Raw genomic sequence first — 25,186 nt, forward strand, 5'->3', positions numbered from 1 at the left:
CAGAATCGATTTATTTTTCAGATTTCCCTTGGTATCAATGTGTTTCATAGCATAGTATATTAGTTCACGGATTACTTTCCTATCAGGAATGCCTCTCTCTCGTTCTGAAATGGTGTTTGAACCCCTCTTGAAGCCAGCATTCTGATTCTCCATATACTGTCATCTTTCATAATGAACTAATAAATACTACTGTGGAACATTAATACATTGTATTCAAGTTATTAATATGTCCATGTTCCTCCAAGAACCGACGGAAATATCCATAAATATTTTCCTTTTCTAGTTTCATTCAGCCCCATATATAACATAGCCTACATTAGCAGGGATGGAAGTGGTTCATCAACGACAAATTTCAGTTGCGTACGCATAAGGGCATTTTTTTTGCAGAGCCGTAACGAAAAACTTTTGATGCCGGTAAATTTCTCAGTTATTTTTTCTAGAAACTCAGTCTTGTCTGTATGTTTACTGCCTGACCATTATGCGAAGTGCAGTAAAACCAAAACGTCCCTCTCGATACAGATATGTTTCTTCCCCGTACGGTTTTCGTATCCCTGTTGACAATGTTAAAACTGAATTACTATGTTTCTCGCTATTTTATTTGCATGCTTTTGATGTATCAGAATTATATCTAAGATTACCTTGAGATGCTTGCACAGATCTTAACGCCGCGCGGCATTAGCCGAGCGGTCTTAGGCGCTGCAGTCATGGACTGTGCGGCTGATCCCGGCGGAGGTTCGAGTCCTCCCTCGGGCATGGGTGTGTGTGTTTGTTCTTAGGATAATTTAGGTCAAGTAGTGTGTAAGCTTGGGGACTGATGACCTTAGCAGTTAAGTCCCATAGGATTTCAGACACATCTGAACATTTTTGAACAGATCTTAACGGGACCATCCGTCACAGTAGACGGATACAACGCCTTTCTGTTTTCGACTTGAAGTCTAAGAAAGGAATAGAACTTTTAGTGACTCATCTCATAACACATTCTTCTCTCATTTCTCCCTTCAATTAAAGTTTGATAATTCTCAGAGATATTATTTCAATAAACATGGAGCAAAATTGGCTTCAGGATAGATCACAGGGGCAATCTGCCCCTAAGAACGACCCATCTTCCCCACTACCATCATACGAAATCCTCAGTTGAGATTTCTTAGAACGGGGATCGCTGTTTAAAAGAAGGAAAGGATCGCCAATGACTCAAATGTTCAGCAGAGCTCAGCTTTCTCATACCAAAAGTCCGTCAGTAAGGCAATGCAATGTTTAGCACACAGGAATGACAAATACCTCACGTGCCTCCCCTCCCGAAGTAAACACATGACGCCCAGTGTTAAATCAAGAACTCATCGGATAAACAAGGATGACTCCATCCTGGATGAATCTCCATCTCTCTGCTGCTTCCAGGCACTTTATGCACTCTGGTTTCTGGTGTAGCGGGACGCATGCCATTCATTTTTGTGCTTAGAGAGCTCATTGACTGAAATATTACGGACGTTTTTCGTATAAGTGCTGCATCCTGTTGCTGTTTGCAACGCCCCCGGCCGTTTTTAATTCAGCCGCCTTTTCCGATTGTCCGTGAGTGCGTTGTAACGATAGTCTCTGGTCGTTGTAGCTCGAAGAGGAAATTACTTTAATTTTCTTCGAATAACCGAGTTCAGCATTATATCTTGGAACTGTCAGTGATACAAATGTTTATGGTGTTGAGACAGCAACCAGCCACAAATTTATTTTAAGTTCCTTTATTCAAAAGATACCATTACCCGTTTCGAATCATTGCAATTCATCGTCATACGGCTTTCATGCTTCCATTAGAACATGTGGTGCGTTTTTTATTGATTAGTTGTCCTAAAGTATAAATAATACACAGGGTGAAAAGTATTTAAACCGACACACTCTGGGAGGTTGTAGGGGACATCAAAACAAATATTTTCCCCCGTTGTTGTTGTTGTGGTCTTCAGTCCTGAGACTGGTTTGATGCAGCTCTCCATGCTACTCTATCCTGTGCAAGCTTCTTCATCTCCCAGTACCTACTGCAACCTACATCCTTCTGAATCTGCTTAGTGTATTCATCTCTTGGTCTCCCCCTACGATTTTTACCCTCCACGATGCCCTCCAATACTAAATTGGTGATCCCTTGATGCCTCAGAACATGTCCTACCAACCAATCCCTTCTTCTGGTCAAGTTGTGCCACAAACTCCTCTTCTCCCCAATCCTATTCAGTACCTCCTCATTAGTTATGTGATCTACCCATCTAATCTTCAGCATTCTTCTGTAGCACCACATTTCGAAAGCTTCTATTCTCTTCTTGTCCAAACTATTTACCGTCCATGTTTCACTTCCATACATGGCTACACTCCATACAAATACTTTCAGAAATGATTTCCTGACACTTAAATCTATACTCGATGTTAACAAATCTCTCTTCATCAGAAACGCTTTCCTTGCCATTGCCAGTCTACATTTTATATCCTCTCTACTTCGACCATCATCGGTTATTTTGCTCCCCAAATAGCAAAATTCTTTTACTACTTTAAGTGTCTCATTTCCTAATCTAATACCCTCAACATCACCCGACTTAATTCGACTACATTCCATTATCCTCGTTTTGCTTTTGTTGATGTTCATCTTATATCCTCCCTTCAAGACACCATCCATTCCGTTCAACTGCTCTTCCAAGTCCTTTGCTGTCTCTGTCAAAATTACAATGTCATCGGCGAACCTCAAAGTTTTTATTTCTTCTCCATGGATTTTAATACCTACTCCGAATTTTTCTTTTGTTTCCTTTACTGTTTGCTCAATATACAGATTGAATAACATCGGGGAGAGGCTGCAACCCTGTCTTACTCCCTTCCCAACCGTTGCTTCCCTTTCATTTCCCTCGACTCTTATAACTGCCATCTGGTTTCTGTACAAATTGTAAATAGCCTTTCGCTCCCTGTATTTTACCCCTGCCACCTTTAGAATTTGAAACAGAGTATTCCAGTCAACATTGTCAAAAGCTTTCTCTAAGTCTACAAATGCTAGAAACGTATATTTTCCCCTAATGTCATTTTTTTCAATGTGGATTATTTAAACCGGTGGAGGCCGTATTACGCTCTTCAGTTGTAGGCAACAGCTGTCCACCAGTGTAGTAGTGCATTGTCTCTGTTTACTAATGGAGCGATACACCTGGAGTGAGTACACTGATATGGTTGGTGCGTACTACGTAGCGCACCACAACGGACGAGCTGCACAGCGGGTTTATCAACAACAATATCCTAATCGCCGTATCCCGCATCATACGGCCTTTGCTGCTGTGTACCAACGTCTGCGTGAGACCGGATCATTTAGCAGATTACCTGGACAGGGGCGCCGTCGCACGGTAAGAACGCTGCAATTTGAGGAAGCTGTCTCGCAGCGTGTGGAGCGGGATCCTTCAATCAGCACTCGTGCAATTGCACGTAACATGGGGACGAATCAGACGAATGTAAGAACACCCCTTTGAGAGCAATTGTTACGTCCATTTCACTTACAGCGTGTCCACAACCTGGAACCAGATGTTATCCACCCAGAGCACAGTTTTCGCAGTGGTACCTGGAACAGTGTGAAATGCGTTATACATTTCCATCCTCTGTGTTATTTACCGAGGAAACAACGTTCGGGCGTGATGGAGTCTTCAACATGCACAATACGCATGTTTGGAGTGAGGGTAACCCACATGTCACAGTTACTAGCGCTCATCAAGTGTGGTTCTTCGTTAATGTGTGGGTCGTTGTTGTTGGGAACTGTTTAACTGGGCCGTATCTGTTACCTAGGCCATTAAATGGCAGGCACTATTACAATTTTCCCGCCAGAGCATTGCCAGAATTGATGGAAAACGTCCCGCTCCCTATAAGGCAACGCATGTGGTTCCAACATGACGGGTCGCCGGCACATTTCAGTCATCGTGTGCGTCGATTCCTGGACCGCAGGTTCCCAGAAACGTGGATTGGCAGAGGCAGAGTGTTTGTTGGTTTAATTAATTTGCCGCCAGAGAAACCTTCCTCTGCCGGTTTAAATACTCTTCATAGGAAAAAATGACATTAGGGAAAAATATTTGTTTTGATGTCCCCTACAACATCCCAGAGTTTGTCGGTTTAAATAGTTTTCACCCTGATGGTTCCGTTAGACTTCATTGGGATGTGACTTACGTGAAATGTCGGTCTGGAGTATTTGTTTTCATAATTTTCGTCCAAAAACTGATGATCGTAGTTTCCACCACATTCTTACCGTTGCACACGTAAATTTATATCATTGGGCATTTTAGATTTGTCACAGAATACATTTCTAACATGCATTACTAATAGGGAAGAGAGTATCACTAACATGATGCAGGAGGTGGGATGGACACATTAAAACAAAGGCGTTTTTCGTTGCTGCGGAATCTTCTCACGAAATTTCAATCGCCAACTCTCTCCTTAGAATGCAAAAATATTTTATTAATGTCGACCTACATAGGGAGAAACGATCATCATGATAAAATAAGGGAAATCAGAGCTCGTTTCTTCCGCGAACTGTTCGAGATTGGAATAATAGAGAATTATTGTAAAGGTTTCCAGAATGAGATTTTCACTCTGCAGCGGAGTGTGCGCTGATATGAAACGTCCTGGCAGATTAAAACTGTGTGCCGCACAGAGACTCGAACTCGGGACCTTTGCCTTTCGCGGGCAAGTGCTCTACAACTGAGCTACCCAAGCACGACTCACGCCCCGTCCGCTGCAGAGTGAACATCTCATTCTGGAAACATCCCTCAGGCTGTGGCTAAGCCATGTCTCCGCAATATCCTTTCTTTCAGGAATGGTACTTCTGCAAGGTTCCCAGGAGAGCTTCTGTAAAGTTTCGAAGGTAGGAGACGAGATACTGGCAGAAGTAAAGCCGTGAGGACGGGGCGTGAGTCGTGCATGGGTAGCTCAGATGGTAGAGCACTTGCCCGCGAAAGGCAAAGGTCCCGAGTTCGAGTCTCGGTCCGGCACACAGTTTTAATCTGCCAGGAAGTTTCAAAGGCGTTATTCGTTGCTCCGGAATCTTCTCACGAAGTTTCAACCGCCCGCTCTCTCCTTAGAATGCAAAAATATTTTATTAATGTCGACCTACATAGGGAGAAACGATCATCATGATAAAATAAGGGAAATCAGAGCTCGTTTCTTCCGCGAACTGTTCGAGACTGGAATAATAGAGAATTATTGTAAAGGTGTTTCGATGAACCCTCCGCCAGGCACCTAACTGTGATTTGCAGAGTTTACATGTAGATTCAGATGTTAGCGATGCAGCCGGTTAGCCGGCCGGGGTGGCCGAGCGGTTCTAGGCGCTTGAGTCTGGAACCGTGCGACCGCTACGGTCGCAGGTTCGAATCATGCCTTGGTCATGGGTGTGTGTGTTGTCCTTAGGTTAGTTAGGTTTAAGTAGTTCTAAGTTCTAGGGGACTGATGACGTCAGAAGTTAAGTCCCATAGTGCTCAGAGCCATGTGAATCGCTTTATTGCAGCCGTTTAACTGGCTGACCGCTGTTTTCCCGGCAGACCTGAGGTTCCCGCTGGACGGCGCGGTGGAGCTGCACTTCTCGGCGACGCCCGAGGTGCGCCTGCCGTCGCCGGCGCCCACCCCCGCAGTGCCCGTCGACAACTCGGAGGACCCGGTGACGCGCTGGGACAGCTTCGAGAACGTCAGCCTGCTAGAGTCGCCCGTCGAGGACTCCGACAGCGACGCCGACGACGGACAAGGTAGGTGCCGGCGCGCCACTCTGCTGCCGTCGTGCTGCGATTCAGCCAAACTACACTGCGTCTCGTAAAGAACACAACTTCCGAGTCCACAATAACAAGCAAGTTTATCGATGAAATGAAGTAATTTGGAACTTTAATAGTGGCAACTATTTATTTACAGCTCGTACGAAATAGATACGTGTTTTAAAGTTTTACTGACCTTCAAAGTAGTCACTAGCATTGCGTATAACCCGTTGCCAGCGATGTGGAAGTCGTGGGATACTCTTAGAAGGGAACATCCCCATCGCACCCCCCTCAGATTTAGTTATAAGTTGGCACAGTGGATAGGCCTTGAAAAACTGAACACAGATCGATCGAGAAAACAGGAAGAAGTTGTGTGGAACTATGAAAAAATAAGCAAAATATACAAACTGGGTCGTCCATGCGTAAGATAGGCAACATTAAGGGCAATTTGAGGCGAGGAGCGCCGTGGTCCCGTGGTTAGCGTGATCAGCTGCAGAACGAGAGGTCTTCAGTTCAAATCTTCCCTCGACCGAAAATTTTAACTTTTTATTTTCAGTTTATGTGAAAAACTCTTATGTTTTCATCGCTTTTTTTGGAGTGATTATTACATCCACAAGAAAACCTAAATCAGGCAAGGTAGAAGAATCTTTTCACCCATTCGCCAAGTGTACTAGTTAGGTGGGTCGACAACATATTCATGTCATGTGACGCACATGCTATCACCAGTGTCGTATACAAAATATCAGACGTGTTTTCCTGTGGAGGAATCGGTTGACCTATGACCTTGCGATCAAATGTTTTCGGTTCCCATTGGAGAGGCACGTCCTTTCGTCAACTAATCATACGGTTTTGCGGTGCGGTCGCAAAACACAGACACTAAACTTATTACAGTAAACAGAGACGTCAATGAACGAACGGACAGATCATAACTTTACGAAAATAAAGAAAGCGAAATTTTCAGTCGAGGGCAGATTTGAACCAAGGACCTCTCGTTCCGCAGCTGTTCACGCTAACCACGGGACCACGGCGCTCCTCGCGTCGCACTGCCCTTAATGTTGCTTATCTTACGCATGGACGACCCAGTTTGTATATTTTGCTTATTTTTTCATAGTTCCACACAACTTCTTCCTGTTTTCTCGATCGATCTGTGTTCAGTTTTTCAAGGCCTATCCACTGTGCCAACTTATAACTAAATCTGAGGGGGTGCGATGGGGATGTTCCCTTGTTAGCAGTGCCAGTTGTGTTAACAATTCGAGCGGCGCGGTCTATTGCCCAACGAATTTGTAGCAGTTCTGAAGTGAATGCCGTGAAATGTTTCCTTCAAATTAGAAATCGAGTTGAACTCACGAGGGCTTAAGTCAGGTGAGTGCAGCAGATGATATAGCACTTAGCAGCTCCATCAGTCAAACAAATCAGTAACAGTTTGCACTGTACGTGCTCGAGTATTGTCCTGCAAAATGATGGTCAGGTCCTGCAGAAAGTGTCATCACTTCTAAGTTGGTCGTATGTTGTGTTCCAATAATGAACCGCATACAACGTAAAGACTGCCGTCCTTGTCGACCCAACATTAGGCACTGTACCCGCCGCTACTAGCTATGCAAGATGTACTTCTGTCCTGCCATAAGGGCCCGGCACATCTTCACAAAGAATTGGTCCGTGTGGTTCTGTCACTTGCTTCGCTTCAGCTGTGAAGCACGCTTTACATTCAAACCAAATTCCCTTCTTCTCACACAGTACGTACTTAGCGTCCCCTGTCCATTACCCTCACTGCTCACAGCCTCACGCTGATTCCTGCTAGAGGTCGAAACAATAGGCACTACACATATAAAGTTTATGTTTGTGCTGGTGATGGCCGTCATATGCGTGTAACTGACGGATTCTTGTGTTGGTGTAGTACAGAAGTTTGCTGTAAAACCTTTCAGGTATGGAGCGGACCTCCTCTGAAACAGTTTCAATTTTTAAGTCTCGGTGGATTCTTGAGTTTATAACGAATCATGGAACATGATAATAGCCGGCCGGGGTGGCCGAGCGGTTCTGGGCGCTCCAGTCTGGAACAGCGCGACCGCTACGGTCACAGTTTCGAATCCTACCTCGGGCATGGATGTGTGTGATGTCCTTAGGTTAGTTAGTTTAAATAGTTCTAAGTTCTAGGGGACTGATGACCTCAGCTGTTAAGTCTCATTGTGCTTAGAGCCATTTGTACCATTTGAACATGATAATAAGCTGATGCAAAACTTGAGGTAATTATCCACAAACCAAACAAAACAGTTCTCCTTATTTGAATGCTGATTATGTTTGCGTTTGTCTGCTTTCGTTACAGGGATTGGAGAAATTATGCGTAGGCGCATGTAAGGAATTTATCATATTTCTTAGACCACTGATATTTTGTAACGAATGCAGTTTGATCTAAACCATATTCTTTATTCTAATTGCCCTTTAGGGTCTTCTAAGTACAACGGCACTCCATGATAATTAATTAGTCCACTTTAAAATTTATCGTATTACCAATACCAGTTCTTGGGCGTACAACTTATCAGTTGACTGAGAAATGCATTGCACTTCATTACACTTTGCTTCCTATTCAGTATACGCCCAGTAAAAGCATTTTTATTTTGTTAAACTAAAGAAACAAACTAAACTCCTCCCAAACAAGCCATGAAGGCCCAACGGCACCGACCGGCCGCCGTGTCATCCTTAGCCCACAGGCGTCACTGGATGCGGATACGGAGGGGCATGTGGTCAGCACACCGCTCTCCCGGCCATATGTCAGTTTACGAGACCGGAGCCGCTACTTCTGAGTCAAGTAGCTCCTCAGATTGCCTCACAAGGCTGAGTGTACCCCGCTTGCCAACAGCGCTCGGCAGTCTGGATGGTCACCCAACCATCTGCTAGCCCAGCCCGACAGCGCTTAACTTCGGTGATCTGACGGGAACCGGTGTTATCACTGCGGCAAGGCCGTTGGCCATTTTTATTTTGTTACCGCACGAATAGTGTTCAGAGAAGGGTGCGTCAGTTTCAGGGTTGTCGCTTCCCATAAAGTAGAAGTACTGTGCCGTGTATACACCTGCTTCATCGTTTTTGTTACGGTATACATGCGAGGTCCTCTCACCAGACTTCGTCTAATAGTTCTAGTATCAGACTAGTTGATTATTGTATTCCGCATATCTGTTAATACCAACCATTGACATGAAAATATTCCAAGTACCAACTCAAGCCTTTCCAGTTAGGCACCTTCCAAAAAATTAAACTACACACGTTTTATGGTCCAAAACCTCGCTTTTTTGGGACTGAAGATATGCACTGGAGCAGCTTAATTTCACTAAAAATTATCATCACATTCTCGAAGTTGGAGGGAGGGGGGTATAACCTGAAGAGAGGAAGAAACTGATGTTAGAGTTTAACTTTACAGTATTTCTATGTGACTAGAGATGGACAGCAAAAGAAATTAACATCATTCTCTAGGAAACATATTTGCCATTGTACCGCTGTGCTTCTAATCGCTGCCGTTCCGAAATATCGAGGGGGCAGACTCGACTGACGCTAGAGTGTCGTTCGCAGTAACACCGAAAGAACTTTACTGCAGTTCAGTAACGATCGTTACAAAAGGTGGCAACGACAGCTTCGCTATGTGGAAGCAAGTACCGGACTCGCTCCCACTTTGTCAGGTAAGCCATTTCTCCGTGAAATCCTTTCTTCCGTAAAAGTTTGTAGGAAAGCTTCTGTGAAGTTTGAAGAGCGGGTGAGAGGCACTGGCAGAACTGAAGCTGCGAGGGCACGATTTCTGGTTCCCGACCCTTTCCGGCACTCAGTTTTAACCTCCCGGGACGTTTAAATAACGGTGTACACACCGCTGCAGAGAGAAATATGCGGTCCGTTGTCGAGTGCTGTTTGCTACGGACTGCACATGCGAAGCTTCGCTCGACTTCCGCATTTAAGTTGCTCAGGAAAATTCTCAATACTGATCACGCAGGACAATATGAACTACACCCTAAGCAGCTGTGCGCAACTGTGAAACGCGAAATGCTAAACTCAGAGTATTTATTACAGCACAGGAAAAAAGCTGTTAGTAAGAGTACTATGTTACAGAGATAAAACGGTCACCGCTGTAGCAGTAAGCCTACTTACACGTTGATGCTGTGTAAAGTAATGTGTCCTATTACTGCCTTCTATTCCATAATCCCATTATGTATCGTCGTGGCTCGTTTCGCAAAGAGTATGATAACATATAAATAAAAGTGTTCTCCCTGTAGCGGATAAAAACCAACTGGCAGTAATGCTAGACCTTGCTGCAATATTATCTCTAACTCACAGGCGGCGCCAGTTAACTCCGAATATTCTCTCGCCACAACAATTTTAATTAACCCGAGTGTCTGAATTAACGCATATTTTAGCTGATAGAGCAGTGTTAATAGGAAGTGACTGAAGTAGTTTTCTTCGGTTACGAACTTCTGATACTGCGTAGCTTTCAGCTTACCAAAACCGCGCTAAAATTCCAAACAGAAAAGAAAACTTTAATACACAAGCTGCAGCTAGTTAATTTAAGTTCACAGTTATAATGAACTTTCTTAAGAGAATTTTTCATTACAGCCGGAAGTATGTTTACGCCTTTACTAGTTATTAGACTGTTACGTAATAATCACATTAGAACAGACGATCGCGAAGAACTGCTCACTCGGTGCTTTTAAAGGAGGTCTGAAAGACTTACACAAATTCACACCAAGTGGTGTGATCTGACTGTCAAAGTTATACATTAACTCGTAATTTCATTGCGAATGTGTATGTGTATATTCTGTAACACCATACGACAATAATAATAACATAACAATCATAAGAAGAACAAGGAGAAGAAGAAGAAGAATGATTAGGACAAATATTGGCGAATTTCACATATTATCAAATTTAGTCATTTCAGGCTGTGAATCAAAAAAAAATCTGTTTTTCTGTCTGATTTACATACAGTTCATTAGTGATCTTATAAGTTGCGTTGAAGTTATATTAAATCTAGAAATTTTAAAGTTGAAACCGAACCAGAGAATAGCTTGTAGCCTCTAATCACTAATTAAGTAATGATTAAATTACAATGGGACCATGAATTTAATGGTTAGATTTTCTAAAAATAACAGCTGTTGATGATGCTTTTGGAGCCATATGTCAGTATGTTATAATCCTCCACCATGCATGTCAGCAGGGGACTGTTCAAGCAGTTGGAGGCTTTGTAATGGTAAGGAAAGTGTGTAGTCTGAGTAATATAGGTTACGTCTAGATATGACTATGACAGGTGACACGTGCGTAAGCACCATGTCTGATCACTTGCATCCATTCATATCCTTTGTGCATTCCGAAAGATTTGGGCAATTCCTGCAGGAAAATGCGACATCCCACACGCCCAGAATTGCTACAGAGTGGCTCCAGGAACACTCTTCTGAGTTTAAACACTTCCGCTGCCCACCAAACTCCCCAGACACGAACATTATTGAGCATATCTCTGATGATGAACGTACTGTTCAGAAGAGATCTGACCCCCTTTCTGATTTATGGACAGCTCTAGGGGTTCCGTAGTATCAGTTCCGTCCAGCACTATTTCAGACATTAGTCGAGTCCATGCCGCGTCATGTTGCGGCACTTCTGCGCGCTCGCGGGGACCCTCCACGATATTAGGCAGGTGTAGCAGATTCTTTGGCTCTTCATTATAGCTCGCCCGGAGGCATGTGACAGGTATTCTTCTTGCGGTTCAAACGCAGTTTGAACCAGAAGTATCCTTAGCAACTGATTCAATGCTAAGCACCGTTTGCCGTGTACTTCATAGCGGTTTGCAGAATATGTGTGTTGATGTAGGTTTAGACTGATATTGTTGGCTCTATTAAACAGCCAATGTTGAGATTTTAGGATGGAATAACTGCTCCGCCGAATCCGTCCCGTGCACGGCTATGGTGCAGCGACTTTCGCCACGGTGTCTGGCCGCTGGCAGCGTAATACTGCGTTCATTTCCCTTGTGCCGAAACCGAATTACGTCACTGAGCAATTTCCCGTTTCCACGCAGTGCGTAATCAATTATTCCAAGTAATCCTCGGCATTCCGTGCTGGAATCGGCAATTATTCCGGACGATGACATAGCAGATTAAATTGCGAATTACCGCGGCCAGCGTGCTAATTCTGCGCCGCGGCTTATCCTGTTATAGACGCGCGGCTTCCCAGTAATAACACATCGTGTCTGTGTTCGCGTCGCTGGCCCGCTACCTTTCACTTTGCGGTATCTCTGACTTCTAGAGACACACTACACTCACGCTATTGTGTTCTTAGTTTCATTTTCTATATTACTACTACACTCAGTATCCTAGATCAATGTCTGTTTCACATTCTATAATAGTGTAAGTACAGATTCTTCTCTCACCTATCACTCCCGGTTCCAACTAACCGTCTCATCCCTGAATTTCATCTGGAGGAAGGCAAATTTTTATTTATGTGGTAATGCTCTTAGATGATTTTTTCATTATTTTAGGCGCAAGATTTATACAAAAATATGTACCCGTTTTCAAAACTCACTTTGTGCACTTGTCCTCATTTTATGGACCAAAATAACTAATTACGAATTGTTCTCTATTTTAATAAGTGGTAAAATATTTATTCAATAATTACCATGCAAAATGACAATAACAATATACAGTTGTACAGTGGAATATAGCGAACCAACCACATCCGTGTATTCTGATGGTCACGAGTTGCTGCGCACTGCTACACTGATTTGCTGATATTTTCATAGTGATGCCCAAGAGATGGCAGCACTTGCTCATGATGGAAGGGTTTAACACTCATAAATATTTACCTCAGGTTTCCATTTGGAAAAGATACTTCTGTTGCAGCTACGACACTGTAAAATTTAATGTGCACAACTGCGGTCAGAGGGTCTGAGAGGGTTAAATAGTCACGGAAGTCTAATTGACCTTTTCTTCCTTCTGGTGGAGCCTCTCTGCAAATTTCTTTCCTCACTTATTCTTTCTACAACTTTTCATTTCATACTTTATTTTCCAGCTGTCCTCTATCCATATTTCGCTCCCGTACAATTTCCTCTGTGCCTGATAAACCAATTCGTTAATTAATGACACCGATAGAGCTATTTTCTTCAAGGAAGTGTTTTTCGCCTACATCGATTCGCTTCTGATGACTTCATTACTACGTGCACCTACTAGTAGTTCAAATGGCTTTGAGCACCGTGGGACTTAACTTCTGAGGTCATCAGTCCCCTAGAAGTTAGAAATACTCAACCCTCACTAACCTAAGGACATCACACACATCCATGCCCAAGGCGGGATTCGAAACTGCGACCGTAGCGGTCGCGCGGTTCCAGACTGTAGCGCCTAGAACCGCTCGGCCACTTTGGCCGGCACCTACTGGTGTTCTTACGCTACTTAGCTTCAACAATCCTTTCACTATTTCTGCTACAGTCTCGTTCAAAATTCTGGTGTTTGGCAAGTTGAAGTTCTGGTTTCTACTACTGTTAAATACTTTAAACAAAGCGTTATTTTTCTTTAAGCCTAATTATGTATGTAGTAGGTTGTTAGTTCCATTCAACATTTCTTCTAAATCATCCTTAAATTCGACACTACATTAACGAGCCAAGGTACTGCTATCTGTTCCCGCTAGTCTTCTATTCACCTTCAGGATATTTTTTCCCTTGCTTTGAGGTCCTTCGATGTGGAATTCCAACATATAATTCAGTTACAAACTAGATTTTATATTCTGTTTTCCTAAATTCTGACCGAACACAGTACACGCATCGCCATCCGAAAACTGAAGTTATTTGGTGTGAGTGCGTGTGTTTGCGTATGCAGTGTAATTCCGCGATGACGTTAAAAACTTTGAGAAGTGATGAACAAAAATCAACGTATCGCTATGACATAAGGGACCCTAGTCCGGAAAAGACCGACTCGAAAGATACGTATAAGCGAAAATCGACAGAAGTTCTGACTTAACCCCGCGCAGCGCTCAAACTAAGGACCCCAACTTCCGGATCCTGCTCTTGAGGTACAGAATTCCCACTGAACACTCCCCGACACCCCAGACAATTTCCCCTGTTGATGGGTTAGTAACGGCGCAAGTACCTCGATGCCAGCGAAACCGAAAATCCCACAGTTATAATGAAATGCATTTACCTGGACAAGTTTCAAGAACTACTAAATTTACAACAGTCGATCAAAGTGGTATACCCCAGCGTCAGTTCAGGCGTGGCATCGTCGCACAAAGTTCTGTCGTATCCGTTCTAATATCCCCGGTGTCATCTGAACAGTGTCTCACACATCGAGAATTCTTGCCAGTAGATCCTCTTCAGCCTCTTCAGACGTCTCGTACAGAAAGACTTTTCACATGGCAGCACATGAAGAAATCAAGTGGCGTGCGACCAGGTGGACGTTCTGGCTACTAAACAGGACCTCCTCTACCTATCCACTTTTCAGGGAATTTCTGATCCAGTTCTTAACGAACCCTCAGTCAAAGGTGAGCTTGTGCTCCATTATGCTTGAATAACATGCGCTGGTGAATAACAAGTAGGATGTGTTGCAGGAACCTGGCCAGTGTGTGTCTGTTTCCACCGTCCGAGGTATCAGAACGATTTTCGCTTAAAACTTTCGATTCGGTCGTCTCCTAAGCAGGGTCCCTTGCATGAGATTGCTATATTTACACTTCTACATCAGCCATAAAAGTTTGTAATATCACGGAATTGCCCTATACACATATGAATGCAAGATGAAGGTATTATCCGAATAGGGCGGAAATGGGTAAATATGATCAACATGAACAAAAAACAGCTACAATCTCAGAAAAATTTGATAATTTAGTCAAGAGAAAGAGCTTTATAAAATGAGCAGGACAGTAACGCGTTCGTCCAACTCTGGCCTTTACTCAAGCAACTGTTCGGCCTGGCATTAATTCAGAGAGTTGTTGGACGTCTTCTTGAGGATATCTTGCCCAATTCTGTCCTACTGGTGCCTAAGATCGTTAGCATCCCGATATGGTTGGAGGGAGCTGCCCATAGTGCTCCAAATGTTCTCAATTGTGGAGAGATATGGCGAAGACAAGCAGTAGAAACTGTCGCTATGTGCGGGCGGGCATTGTCTTGCTGAAATGTAAGCGGGGGTGACTTGCCACGGAAGGCAACAAAACATGTCGTAGAGTATCATCAACGTACTGCTGTGTTGTAAGGGTGCCGCAGATGATAACCAAAGGAGTTCCTGTCGGGCGACAGTAAGGTAAGCATCCCACTGCTGTGCGGTACCTGTCTAGACACGTCTTCGGCCTGTAATGTCACTCACTGGAGTACATTTCCTTCAGTGGTGAGTCCCGCTCGAATTGAGAACCGATGATCAGCGTAGACATGTGTGGATGCGCTTCTAGCAATGTACTTCTAGCATGGCAGAACTACCCCACATTTTACCAGACGTGTGAAGGAACATTTCAGTCGCACTTATCGTAATTGCTGGCATGGTCATGGTAGTACAATTAATTTGCCACCAAAATCAAGAGACCTTACACCTTCCGATTTGTGTGTGTGGGTTTGGACAACTTCTGAGGATTTCAGACGGAAGGTCAATACGCGAGATGAATTGCCTGCTCGCATTATGGACGCTGCTGGCGTCATTAGGGAGCTTGCAAAGGCAATAAGACAAGCAGCACAACATATTCTCCCAAGATTTCGCAAATGCACTGAAGTTGACGATAGGATATTCGACCATTTATTGTGAAGTGTACGACTCTGTAGTATGACATGTACGATAATGCTTGCACGTGAATGTGTCAAGAATACGTATTTTCAATTCATAATATGTAAAACGCATGTTACAATGTTTTCTAACAGTCGTGCATGTGTACATGTGTAAACCTAAGAATGTATTGAATAATACGGAAAATAAATAACAATGTACATTAAATGCATTATGTCATAGAAACTGTTGAGAATAGAGCATAAGTCCATATGACATATGATCGTTTCCGTCATATACCTAAATACTGACCATTCCACCTGGGACACCCTGTATGTATTTGATAACAAATCGCCAGCGCCGTCACTTCTATCTTCGAGCTTTTTTTGTTCTGTGGCCGCTTGGTTTTTTATTTTCTGCATGCCATCACTCCCAGATGGGTCTCCAGTGTATGTTTATTCTATAGCCAATTGTTAACTGTGGTATCAGATATCGACACCACCCCACAACGTCTCAAGGTTGGTAACAGAATAGCAAGTTTCCGTTAGACACTGATAGTGGTTATGTGGGATCCGGCGGACCCAATGGAGCACGCCCGATGAGCCACGCCTCCAGCGGCTCTGTACTACGAGTGCCCTCTACCACGACAAAATACACTACGCGATCAAAAGTATCCGGACACCCCCTAAAACATAGGTTTTTCATATTAGGTGCATTGTGCTGGCACCTACTGCCAGGTACTCTATATTAGCGGCATCGGTAGTCATTAGACATCGTGAGAGAGCAGATTGGGCGCTCCACGGAACCCACGGACTTCGAACGTGGTCACGTGATCGGATGTCACTTGTGTCATACGTCTGTACGCGAGTTTTTCACACTCCTAAAAAATCCCTAGGTCCATTGTTTCCGATGTGATAGTGAAGTGGAAACGTGAAAGGAGACGTACAGCAGAAAAGCGTATAGGCCGACCTCGTCTGTTGACTGACACACCGCCGACAGTTGAAGAGGGTCGTAATGTGTAATAGGTAGACATCTATGCAGACCATCACACGGGAATTACAAACTGCATCAGGATCCACTGCAAATTCTATGTCAGTGAGGCGGGAGGCTAGAAAACTTGGATTTCATGATCGAGGGGCTGCTCATAAGCCACACATCACGCCGGTAAATGCCAAACGACGCCTAGCTTGGTCTAAGGAGCGTAAACGTTGGACGATTGAACAGTGGAAAAACGTTGTGTGAAGTGACGGATCACGGTACACAATGTGGCGATCCGATGGCAGGGTGTGGGTATGGCGAATTCCCTGTGAACGTCATCTGCGAGCGTGTGCGGTGCCAACAATAAAATTCGGAGGCGGTGGTGTTACGGTGTGGTCGTGTTTTTCATAGAGGGGTCTTGCGCCCTTGTTGTTTAGCGTGGCACTATCACAGCTCAGGCCTACACTGACGTTTAAAGCACCTTCTTGCTTCCCACTGTTGAAGAGCAATTTGGGGATGGCGATTGGATCTTTCAACACCATCGAGCACCTGTTCATAATGCACGACCTGTGGTGGAGCGATTACACAACAACATCCCTGTAATGGACTGGCCTGCACAGAGTCCTGGCCTGTATCCTATAGAACACCTCTGGGATGTGCCAGGCCTCACCGACCGACATCGATACCTCTCCTCAGTGCAGCACTCGGTGAAGAATGGGCTGCCATTCCCAAAGAAACCTTCCAGCACCTGATTAAACGTATGCCTTCGAGAGTGGACGATGCCATCAAGGCTAAGGGTGGCCAACACCATATTGAATTCCAGAATTAGCGATGGAGGACGCCACGAACTTGTAAGTCATTTTCAGCCAGGTGTCCGGATACTTTTGATCACATAGTGTAGGACGGCCAGTGGCAGCTGCTCATTCCACTTGCCACATTATGTTATGGCACCTTCATTCGTGGTTCATCCTTCTTGACATTGAGACAGCAGGACTCTGTTTCTTACTGCATTATTTGTAAGGAGCCTTTTTTTACTTGGAGAAATGCACGTTTAGCAAATCTTCTGTTTACAGTGGTTAACTTGTTCGCTTATCTTACCTACACCTGTCCAGATTTCCCACGACTGCTGTACCACGGTGTAGCTCACCTCTCCTTACAGTTGCTTACGAAGTCGCACGCTACATTAACAGTGTCTAGGGTACTGTTCTCTCTGTAAAGATGAAGAGCGACGAATCTCTCTTGGTCAGAGGAACACAGGAGAAAAGATTAGTGCGACTCGGAAGTGATATTTACTCGGAACTCTAGGTCGTGCGTCTGATTTGGCCCGTGATACGACTCCTCGGGGACTCGCGAGCGACCCGCGCTCCGAGCAGAGCTGCTCCGGACCAGACTGCAGAGCCTAATGGAGCCACGGCCGGCCGGCAGCCGCGCCCCTTGGGAGGCATTATGCAGGCCCGGCCGCCATTAACGCCCCCGCCTCGGGCGAGACCCGAGGCCCGCCTCTAACCACCGGGCGCCGCTCTCCGCCGGAATTTCCTCGTCTCGCTGCCAACCGCTTCCTCCTCCTGCACAACCAAGTGACCTCTTCCTCTCTTTAGAGCCTTCGTGTCTCTTCCTTCAGAGATGAGTTCTTTCTCATCGATCCTTACAAGGTGACGTTTGTCGTTATCAACCGGAAACACTTCGATAAAACGAACAGATCATAATTTTTAAAAGACCTTTAACAGTTTTTCCGGAAATTGCGTATTTTTAAATCAGTCCCAATAATGTTGTTGTTGTGGTCTTCACTGCGAAGACCTGATGCAACTCATCACCTTAGTGTATGCCATACAAAGCTTTTCATACCTGTGTATCTATGCAACCTATATCGATTTCATCCTGCTTACTGTAGTCACGCCTTGGTCTGCCTCTGCAATTTTAACCACTCAAACTTCGTACCTACCTCAAATCGACAATACCTGTATGACTCAGGATGTGTCGTATCGATTGGCACCTTCATTTATTCACGTTGTACATGATACCCTTTTATTCTAAATTTTATTTAGTAACTCTCCAATATTTTACCAGTCTACACAAGTATAGTGTATTGCTAGCTAAATATCAAAAGTTCTTCCCCACAATCACACCCCCACACACCTCGTCCTCCATTCTTTTCTGCCTCACTTCCCGTCATAATCCACCCCTCACATATATATGCCACAGAACTTCGCTAATTCCCACTATATCTAACTTTAACCTATGCTGAGGGAATTAGATTAGGAAATGAGACAGTTAAAGTAGTAAAGGAGTTTCGCTATTTGGGGAGTAAAATAACTGATGATCGTCGAAGTAGTGAGGATATAAAATGTAGACTGGCAATGGCAAGGAAAGCGTTTCTGAAGAAGAGAAATTTGTTAACATCGAGTATAGATTTAAGTGTCAGGAAGTCGTTTCTGAAAGTATTTGTATGGAGTGTAGCCATGTATGGAAGTGAAACATGGACGATAAATAGTTTGGACAAGAAGAGAATAGAAGCTTTCGAAATGTGGTGCTACAGAAGAATGCTGAAGATTAGATGGGTAGATCACATAACTAATGAGGAGGTATTGAATAGAATTGGGGAGAAGAGGAGTTTGTGGCACAACTTGACCAGAAGAAGGGATCGGTTGGTAGGACATGTTCTGAGGCATGAAGGGATGACCAATTTAGTACTGGAGGGCAGTGTGGAGGGTAAAAATCGTAGAGGGAGAACAAGAGATGAATACACTAAGCAGATTCAGAAGGATGTTGTCTTAGGACTGAAGACCACAACAATATATATATATATATATATATATATATATATATATATATTAGGGAAGAGAGAGAGAGAGAGAGAGAGAGTGAAGAGAGGGAGAGGTAGAGAGATGGGGGGGGCGGGGGGCGGAGAGAGCTTCCTTCCGTACCAGTTCCATCATTCATATTGTTTCGAGCTACCAGGAGCCTTCAATAAGTAATGCAGGACATTTTATTTTGAAGGTAGGTTGGTTTTACTCCGGATTCCAGTACACTATATTATTCTCCACTCTTTTGGTTAGAAACCGCCTTCTTTCAGCATAATCTCCGTCCAATGCGATGGCCTTACGCCCCCTTGGTGGGAGGGCCATTATGGCCACGTGGTAGCACTGCGCTGGCCGGTGTCGGAGCCGACGTCTTGCTGCTTCAATAACCTCGCCGTCATCCACGTATTGCTTGCCGCGCAATGCATCCATCATTGGGACAAACAGGTGGAAGTCAGAAGGTGCGGAATGATGAAGGACAGTCCAGTGAACTTTTGTGAGCTCCTCTCGGGTGTACAGACTTATGTGAGGCCTTGCATTACAATGGTGAAAGAGAAGTTCGTTTGCATTTTTATCGCGACTAGCAAGCTGAAGTCGTTTCTTCAGTTTTTTGAGAGCAGCACAGAGTTGCACCAGAACAATCCTTTCAGAGTCCCAGAACATCGTCGCCATCCATTAACCGGCCGAGGGTGCGGCTCCGTACTTTTTCTCCGGAGGAGAGGTGGTGAGGTGCTCTCCACGGATTGCCGTTTTGTTTCCAGTTCGAAGTGATGAACCACGTCTCGTGGCCTGAGACGATATTTCACAAGAAAACGTCACTATCAGCCGAGTAACGCGCAAGAGATTCTGCACGGACGATCCTTCGGTGCTTTTTATGATCTTCTGTTTGGTAGTGAGGAACCCAGAGGGGGTCGTACCTGTGATTACCCCAATTGGTGGACGATTATGTCCACACTGGCAACAGAGACATCCAGCTGAGCAGCGAAGTGTTTGAGTGTGATCCGTCGATCATCTCGAGTGAGAGTGTCCGCACGTTTCAACACAGCAGGAGTCACAGCTGTGTGTGTCCAGCCGGCACGCGAGGTATGGGACAGGTTTTCGCGACCTTGTTGCCATAATGACAGACGACTCGCTCAACGACTCACCGTGCTTTTGTTTACTGCCAGGTCTGCAAGCGCCTATGTACAGCTGCGATGCTCTGGTTTTTCGCGAAAAGAAACTCAATGACAGCTCTCTGCTTGGAACACACCCCCGGTTACAGACGCCATTTTCAAAGCGCCTTCACCTCTCGGAACTTCATGCAACTATAGGGACTGGAGCGGTAATATTCCACGATGTCCAACAACAAATTACGCATTTTTTCGACCGAAATTAGCCGAGAAAAAAATTGTTGCATTACTTATCGAACGCCCTTCGTACAAGTACCTAACTAAACATGAGTTAACCCAGGACATAAAGACGAAGAAGTTACTGACTGGCGCTCTGACAGCGAACCGTGCAATGGATTGTATTATCCATGTGGTCAGTTAGTATTCACAACAGTTAGGAAGTGGGTCTTTTACAAAAATAAAAAATAAAGAAAACATATATGAAAATGATGTGGCGACAGCTAAACGTTTACGGAATTGTGTTTATAAACTGCGTTTGAAATGGCACTTCAATGGTTTAATGGTAGTTGACTACTAGGCTAGATAGTTCATCAGTTTACATTGGTTGTGAGGTCACATCCATGTTGTAAACAACCATTCTCTATTAATGATAAAAAAAAACAAGTTTCTGTATTTTCAAGCTACATACAGACGCAGGTAGATAGAGAGAAAGAGAGATGTGTGCAGGAGCGAGCGTGAGGTTTAAACGTCACGTTGACGACCAGGTCATCAAAACCAGAGCCCAACTTCAGATTGGGATGAACTGGGATCAGATCGACAGTTTCTTTTCCAAAGGAACCGTTTAGCCGTTTAGCTTTGGTGGCCAAGCGGGAATTTGAACTTCGGTCCTTCACAAGGCCGATTCATTGCTGACCATTTGCATCACCCTACTCACGTACACATATCTACACATGTCTGTTTTTTAAGACGTAGACCACAGCATGCGTGTCTCCATTTCAAGCGTCACGCTGGCCTATTTTAATGTATTATATCGTCAGAAAACCTGCAAATGGCTTGTTCTTTTCTAATTTTACATAAGAATCTCATATATATGATTGTTATATGGACTTCCCTCCGAGACGAATAAATCTTTCGCCTTTTACTAAAGATTTCCGTGGAGGCGAGCATGAAATGAGTCTATAACTACTAATTCACCACAGCTGATTCTTTTATATTTAATTTATTGCTACTGATTTCAAGCCGAGGCTCATCCTCAAACGGTGTGTAGATACTACCAAGCTATTATAAATAACTACATCTATTTGTCTGCGCAAATGAATTCATAGTTTATGGTTATGTTATAATTTGTTTACTTATCGTATACTATCTTAAATGCTATTTTTCAAATATGATATTCTTTTGTTTTATCATATTTGTGAATGGTTGTTATATTGTCGATGTATGTGTCAGAAAAATGGTCCACCCTTCTATGGGGTTCGCTATTAAATTTATGTCTTTGATGGAAGTCTATTTCCATTGCATGTAAAATTTATGACTGTCTTTCGTTTTGAATTGTGTTTGGCATGTTTTTACATCGGACAAATAAGACGAAAATTTACTGCCAGATACAAAGAACAGATAAACAAAAGCGAGAACAGTCTCTTCCCCCCTTTAATATCGATTTTCCAGAAAATCGACAGTCGATAGTAGACATAAGCACTAATCTTTCAGCTGTTCATTGAGCCGAGAAAGGATGGCAGATGGGCGTCTTGGAGGATATAAAATTCACTCACGTTTCGCAAAAAATCCGTCAACTAACAAACAGAACTTAAGACAAAAAACATAAATCGATTTTCAACAAAGATACAAATTCAACACATACATTGATAATATAACAATCGTGCAGCAATATCGAAAAATAAAAGTAGATCTTATTTGAAAAATAATATTTAACGTAAGCAAAAAACATAATACAACCAAAAATTATAAACTCATATATATATATATATATATATATATATATATATATATATATATATATATATATATACTTACAATAGCTTGATTGTATCTCTATACCGTTTGCAGATGAGCCATTGATCGAAACCAGTGGAGTAATTAAAACATATAAAAGTAACTCTAGTGGATTAATATTACAATAGTATTCATTTCATACAATTTGCTGAGGCAGCAAAACAGCGTACACAAGACTTCTTCTAAGCAAGCTGTCCCCGTTCTTGCCGGCCGTCGGGGCCGAGCGGTTCTAGGCGCTTCAATCCGGTACCGCGCTGCTGCTACGGTCGCAGGTTCGAATCCTCCCTCGAGCATGGATGTGTGTGATGTCCTTGGGTTAGTTATGTTTAAGTAGTTCTAAGTCTAGGGGGCTGATGACCTCAGATGTTACGTCCCATAGTGCTTAGAGCCATCTGAATCATTTGTCTACGTACTTAGTACGGTTGTGCTGAACACCAATGCATGCCGATTTTTGGACACTACTGTGTGGACCGCAACACAGTATCTGCGTAACATAATTTCCGCTGTGACGGAGCTTCATGACGCCCACGGTTGCGAAATCAACTCATCGCCAAATAACTAAATAAAGTGTTGATTTTAAATAGCCGACCGGTGTGGCCGAGCGGTTCTAGGCGCTTCAGTCTGGAAACGCGCGACCGCTACGGTCGCAGGTTCGAATCCTGGTTCAAAATGGTTCAAATGGCTCTGAGCACTATGGGACTCAACTGCTGAGGTCATTAGTCCCCTAGAACTTAGAACTAGTTAAACCTAACTAACCTAAGGACATCACAAACATCCATGCCCGAGGCAGGATTCGAACCTGCGACCGTAGCGGTCTTGCGGTTCCAGACTGCAGCGCCTTTAACCGCACGGCCACTTTGGCCGGCTTCGAATCCTGCCTCGGGTATGGATGTGTGTGATGTTCTTAGGTTAGGTTTAAGTAGTTCTACGTTCTGGGGGACTGATGACCTCAGAAGTTAAGTCCCATAGCGCTCAGAGCCATTTGAATTTGATTTTAAATAAAAGAAGCAGCCTACTGTCCAAAATTATTTCTTTTAAGAACTACACAGTGCTCTAAGCAAACTTGAAACTGAGATCCAAACCCACGGCGTAATGGGGTCTGCACCCGTAAGCCTCTTCCTAGCGAGGCATCGCTGCTGTCCCAAGACCACGACTTGCTCATCTGTCATGTCGCTTCATTTCCCGCAGAGAAAAATGCTCTTTTTGTTCTCTACCTCTTGTGGAAAAAGCGATCCGTGGTCTCGGAACGGAGCGCAACCGAAACGGGTGATCGGGCACGAGAGGTCGGGGAAGCCGCCGTGAAGGACGGAGAAAGATCGGCAGAAGGGAAGGATTGCGCGAAAGTAGCGCCGTTAAGGCTGGAAGAGAGTAGGGTGGGCGAGAGAGAGAGAGACAGGGAAGGAGAGAGAGAGGAAATTAGGTCAGAAAAACAGGAGAAGCGGAGCAAGTCTGCAGAGTGGCTGACGCACCGGCGGCCAGGAATAGCCGGTGTCGAAATGACGGACGGCGGCGTGAGGGCGCCCGCATCAGCGACGCGCTACTGTGCGAAGGGATTGTGCGCCGACAGGCGGCGCGTGCGGCGATAAACAGGAGCGGCGGTGAGGGGGGGGGGGGGGGGGGGGGTGCCGCTGACGGCCGGCTGCGACAGCCGCAGTCTACTCCTCTGACTGCGGCACCTGTCGGCGCAGGCGGAGCTCATTCCCGCGCTGACGTACCACAGAACACACCCGGAGGCTGTTCCACATCTACGTTACCACGAAAATGACAGTAACATTTCACTTACTGGAAATAATCGGGTCAGTTTATACACTACTTGCTACACCACGAAGATGACGTGCTACAGACGCGAAATTTAACCTACAGGAACAAGATGCTGTGATATGCAAATGATTAGCTTTTCAGAGCATTCACACAAGGTTGGCGCCGGTGGCGACACCTACAACGTGCTGACACGAGGAAAGTTTCCAACCGATTTCTCATACACAAACAGCAGTTGACCGGCGTTACCCGGTGAAACGTTGTTGTGATGCCTCGTGTAAGGAGGAGAAATGGGTACCATCACGGATTGTAGCCTATCGCGATTACGGTTTATCGTATCACGACATTGCTGCTCGCGATGGTCGAGACCAAATGACTGTTAGCAGAATATGGAATCGGTGGGTTCAGGAGGGTAATACGGAACGCCGTGCTGGATCCCGACGGCCTCGTATCACTAGCAGTCGAGATGACAGGCATCTTATCCGCATGGCTGTAACACATCGTGCAGCCACGTCTCGATCCCTGAGTCAACAGATGGGGACGTCTGCAAGACAACAACCATCTGCGCGAACAGTTCGACGACGTTTGCAGCAGCATGGACTATCAGCTCTGAGACGGTTGCTGCGGTTACCCTTGACGCTGCATCACAGACAGGAGCGCCTGCGATGGTGTACTCGACGACGAACCTGGGTGCACGAATGGCAAAACGTCATTTTTTCGCATGAATCCAGGTTGTGTTTACAGCATCACGATAGTCGCATCCGTGTTTGGCGACATCGCGGTGAACGCACATTGAAAGCGTGTATTCGTCGTCGCCATACTGGCGTATCACCCGGCGTGATGGTGTGGGGTGCCATTGGTTACACGTCTCGGTCACCTCTTGTTCGCATTGACGGAACTTTGAACAGTGGACGTTACATTTCAGATGTGTTACGACCCGTGGCTCTACTCTTCATTCGATCCATGCGAAAACCTACATGTCAGCAGGATAATGCACGACCGGATGTTGCAGGTCCTCTACGGGCCTTTCTGGATAGGGAAAATGTTCGATTGCTGCCCTGCCCAGCACATTCTCCAGATCTTTCACCAACTGAAAAGTCTGGTCA

The 25,186-nt window shown here is 44.7% G+C and overlaps 1 protein-coding gene, 1 non-coding gene and 1 pseudogene across 2 annotated transcripts in view; 2 read left to right on the plus strand and 1 right to left on the minus strand.

The window, feature by feature from the left end:
* The window catches only part of LOC126262680 (tensin-1), a 622,011-nt gene that overhangs the window by 263,642 nt on the left and 333,183 nt on the right, over positions 1-25,186 (plus strand). The window contains exon 9 of the mRNA XM_049959456.1: positions 5,529-5,729. Within this exon, the coding sequence (XP_049815413.1) occupies positions 5,529-5,729 (201 nt within the window). The remainder of the gene's footprint in view (positions 1-5,528; positions 5,730-25,186) is intronic.
* Positions 8,578-8,695, minus strand: LOC126263840 (5S ribosomal RNA; annotated as a pseudogene).
* On the plus strand, positions 21,407-21,528 carry LOC126191730 (U5 spliceosomal RNA). Its single transcript, XR_007538452.1, has one exon. It is a non-coding gene; the product is annotated as a U5 spliceosomal RNA (small nuclear RNA).

This window comes from Schistocerca nitens, chromosome 6 (assembly GCF_023898315.1).
Source record: "Schistocerca nitens isolate TAMUIC-IGC-003100 chromosome 6, iqSchNite1.1, whole genome shotgun sequence".
Taxonomy (NCBI): Eukaryota; Metazoa; Arthropoda; class Insecta; order Orthoptera; family Acrididae; genus Schistocerca; species Schistocerca nitens.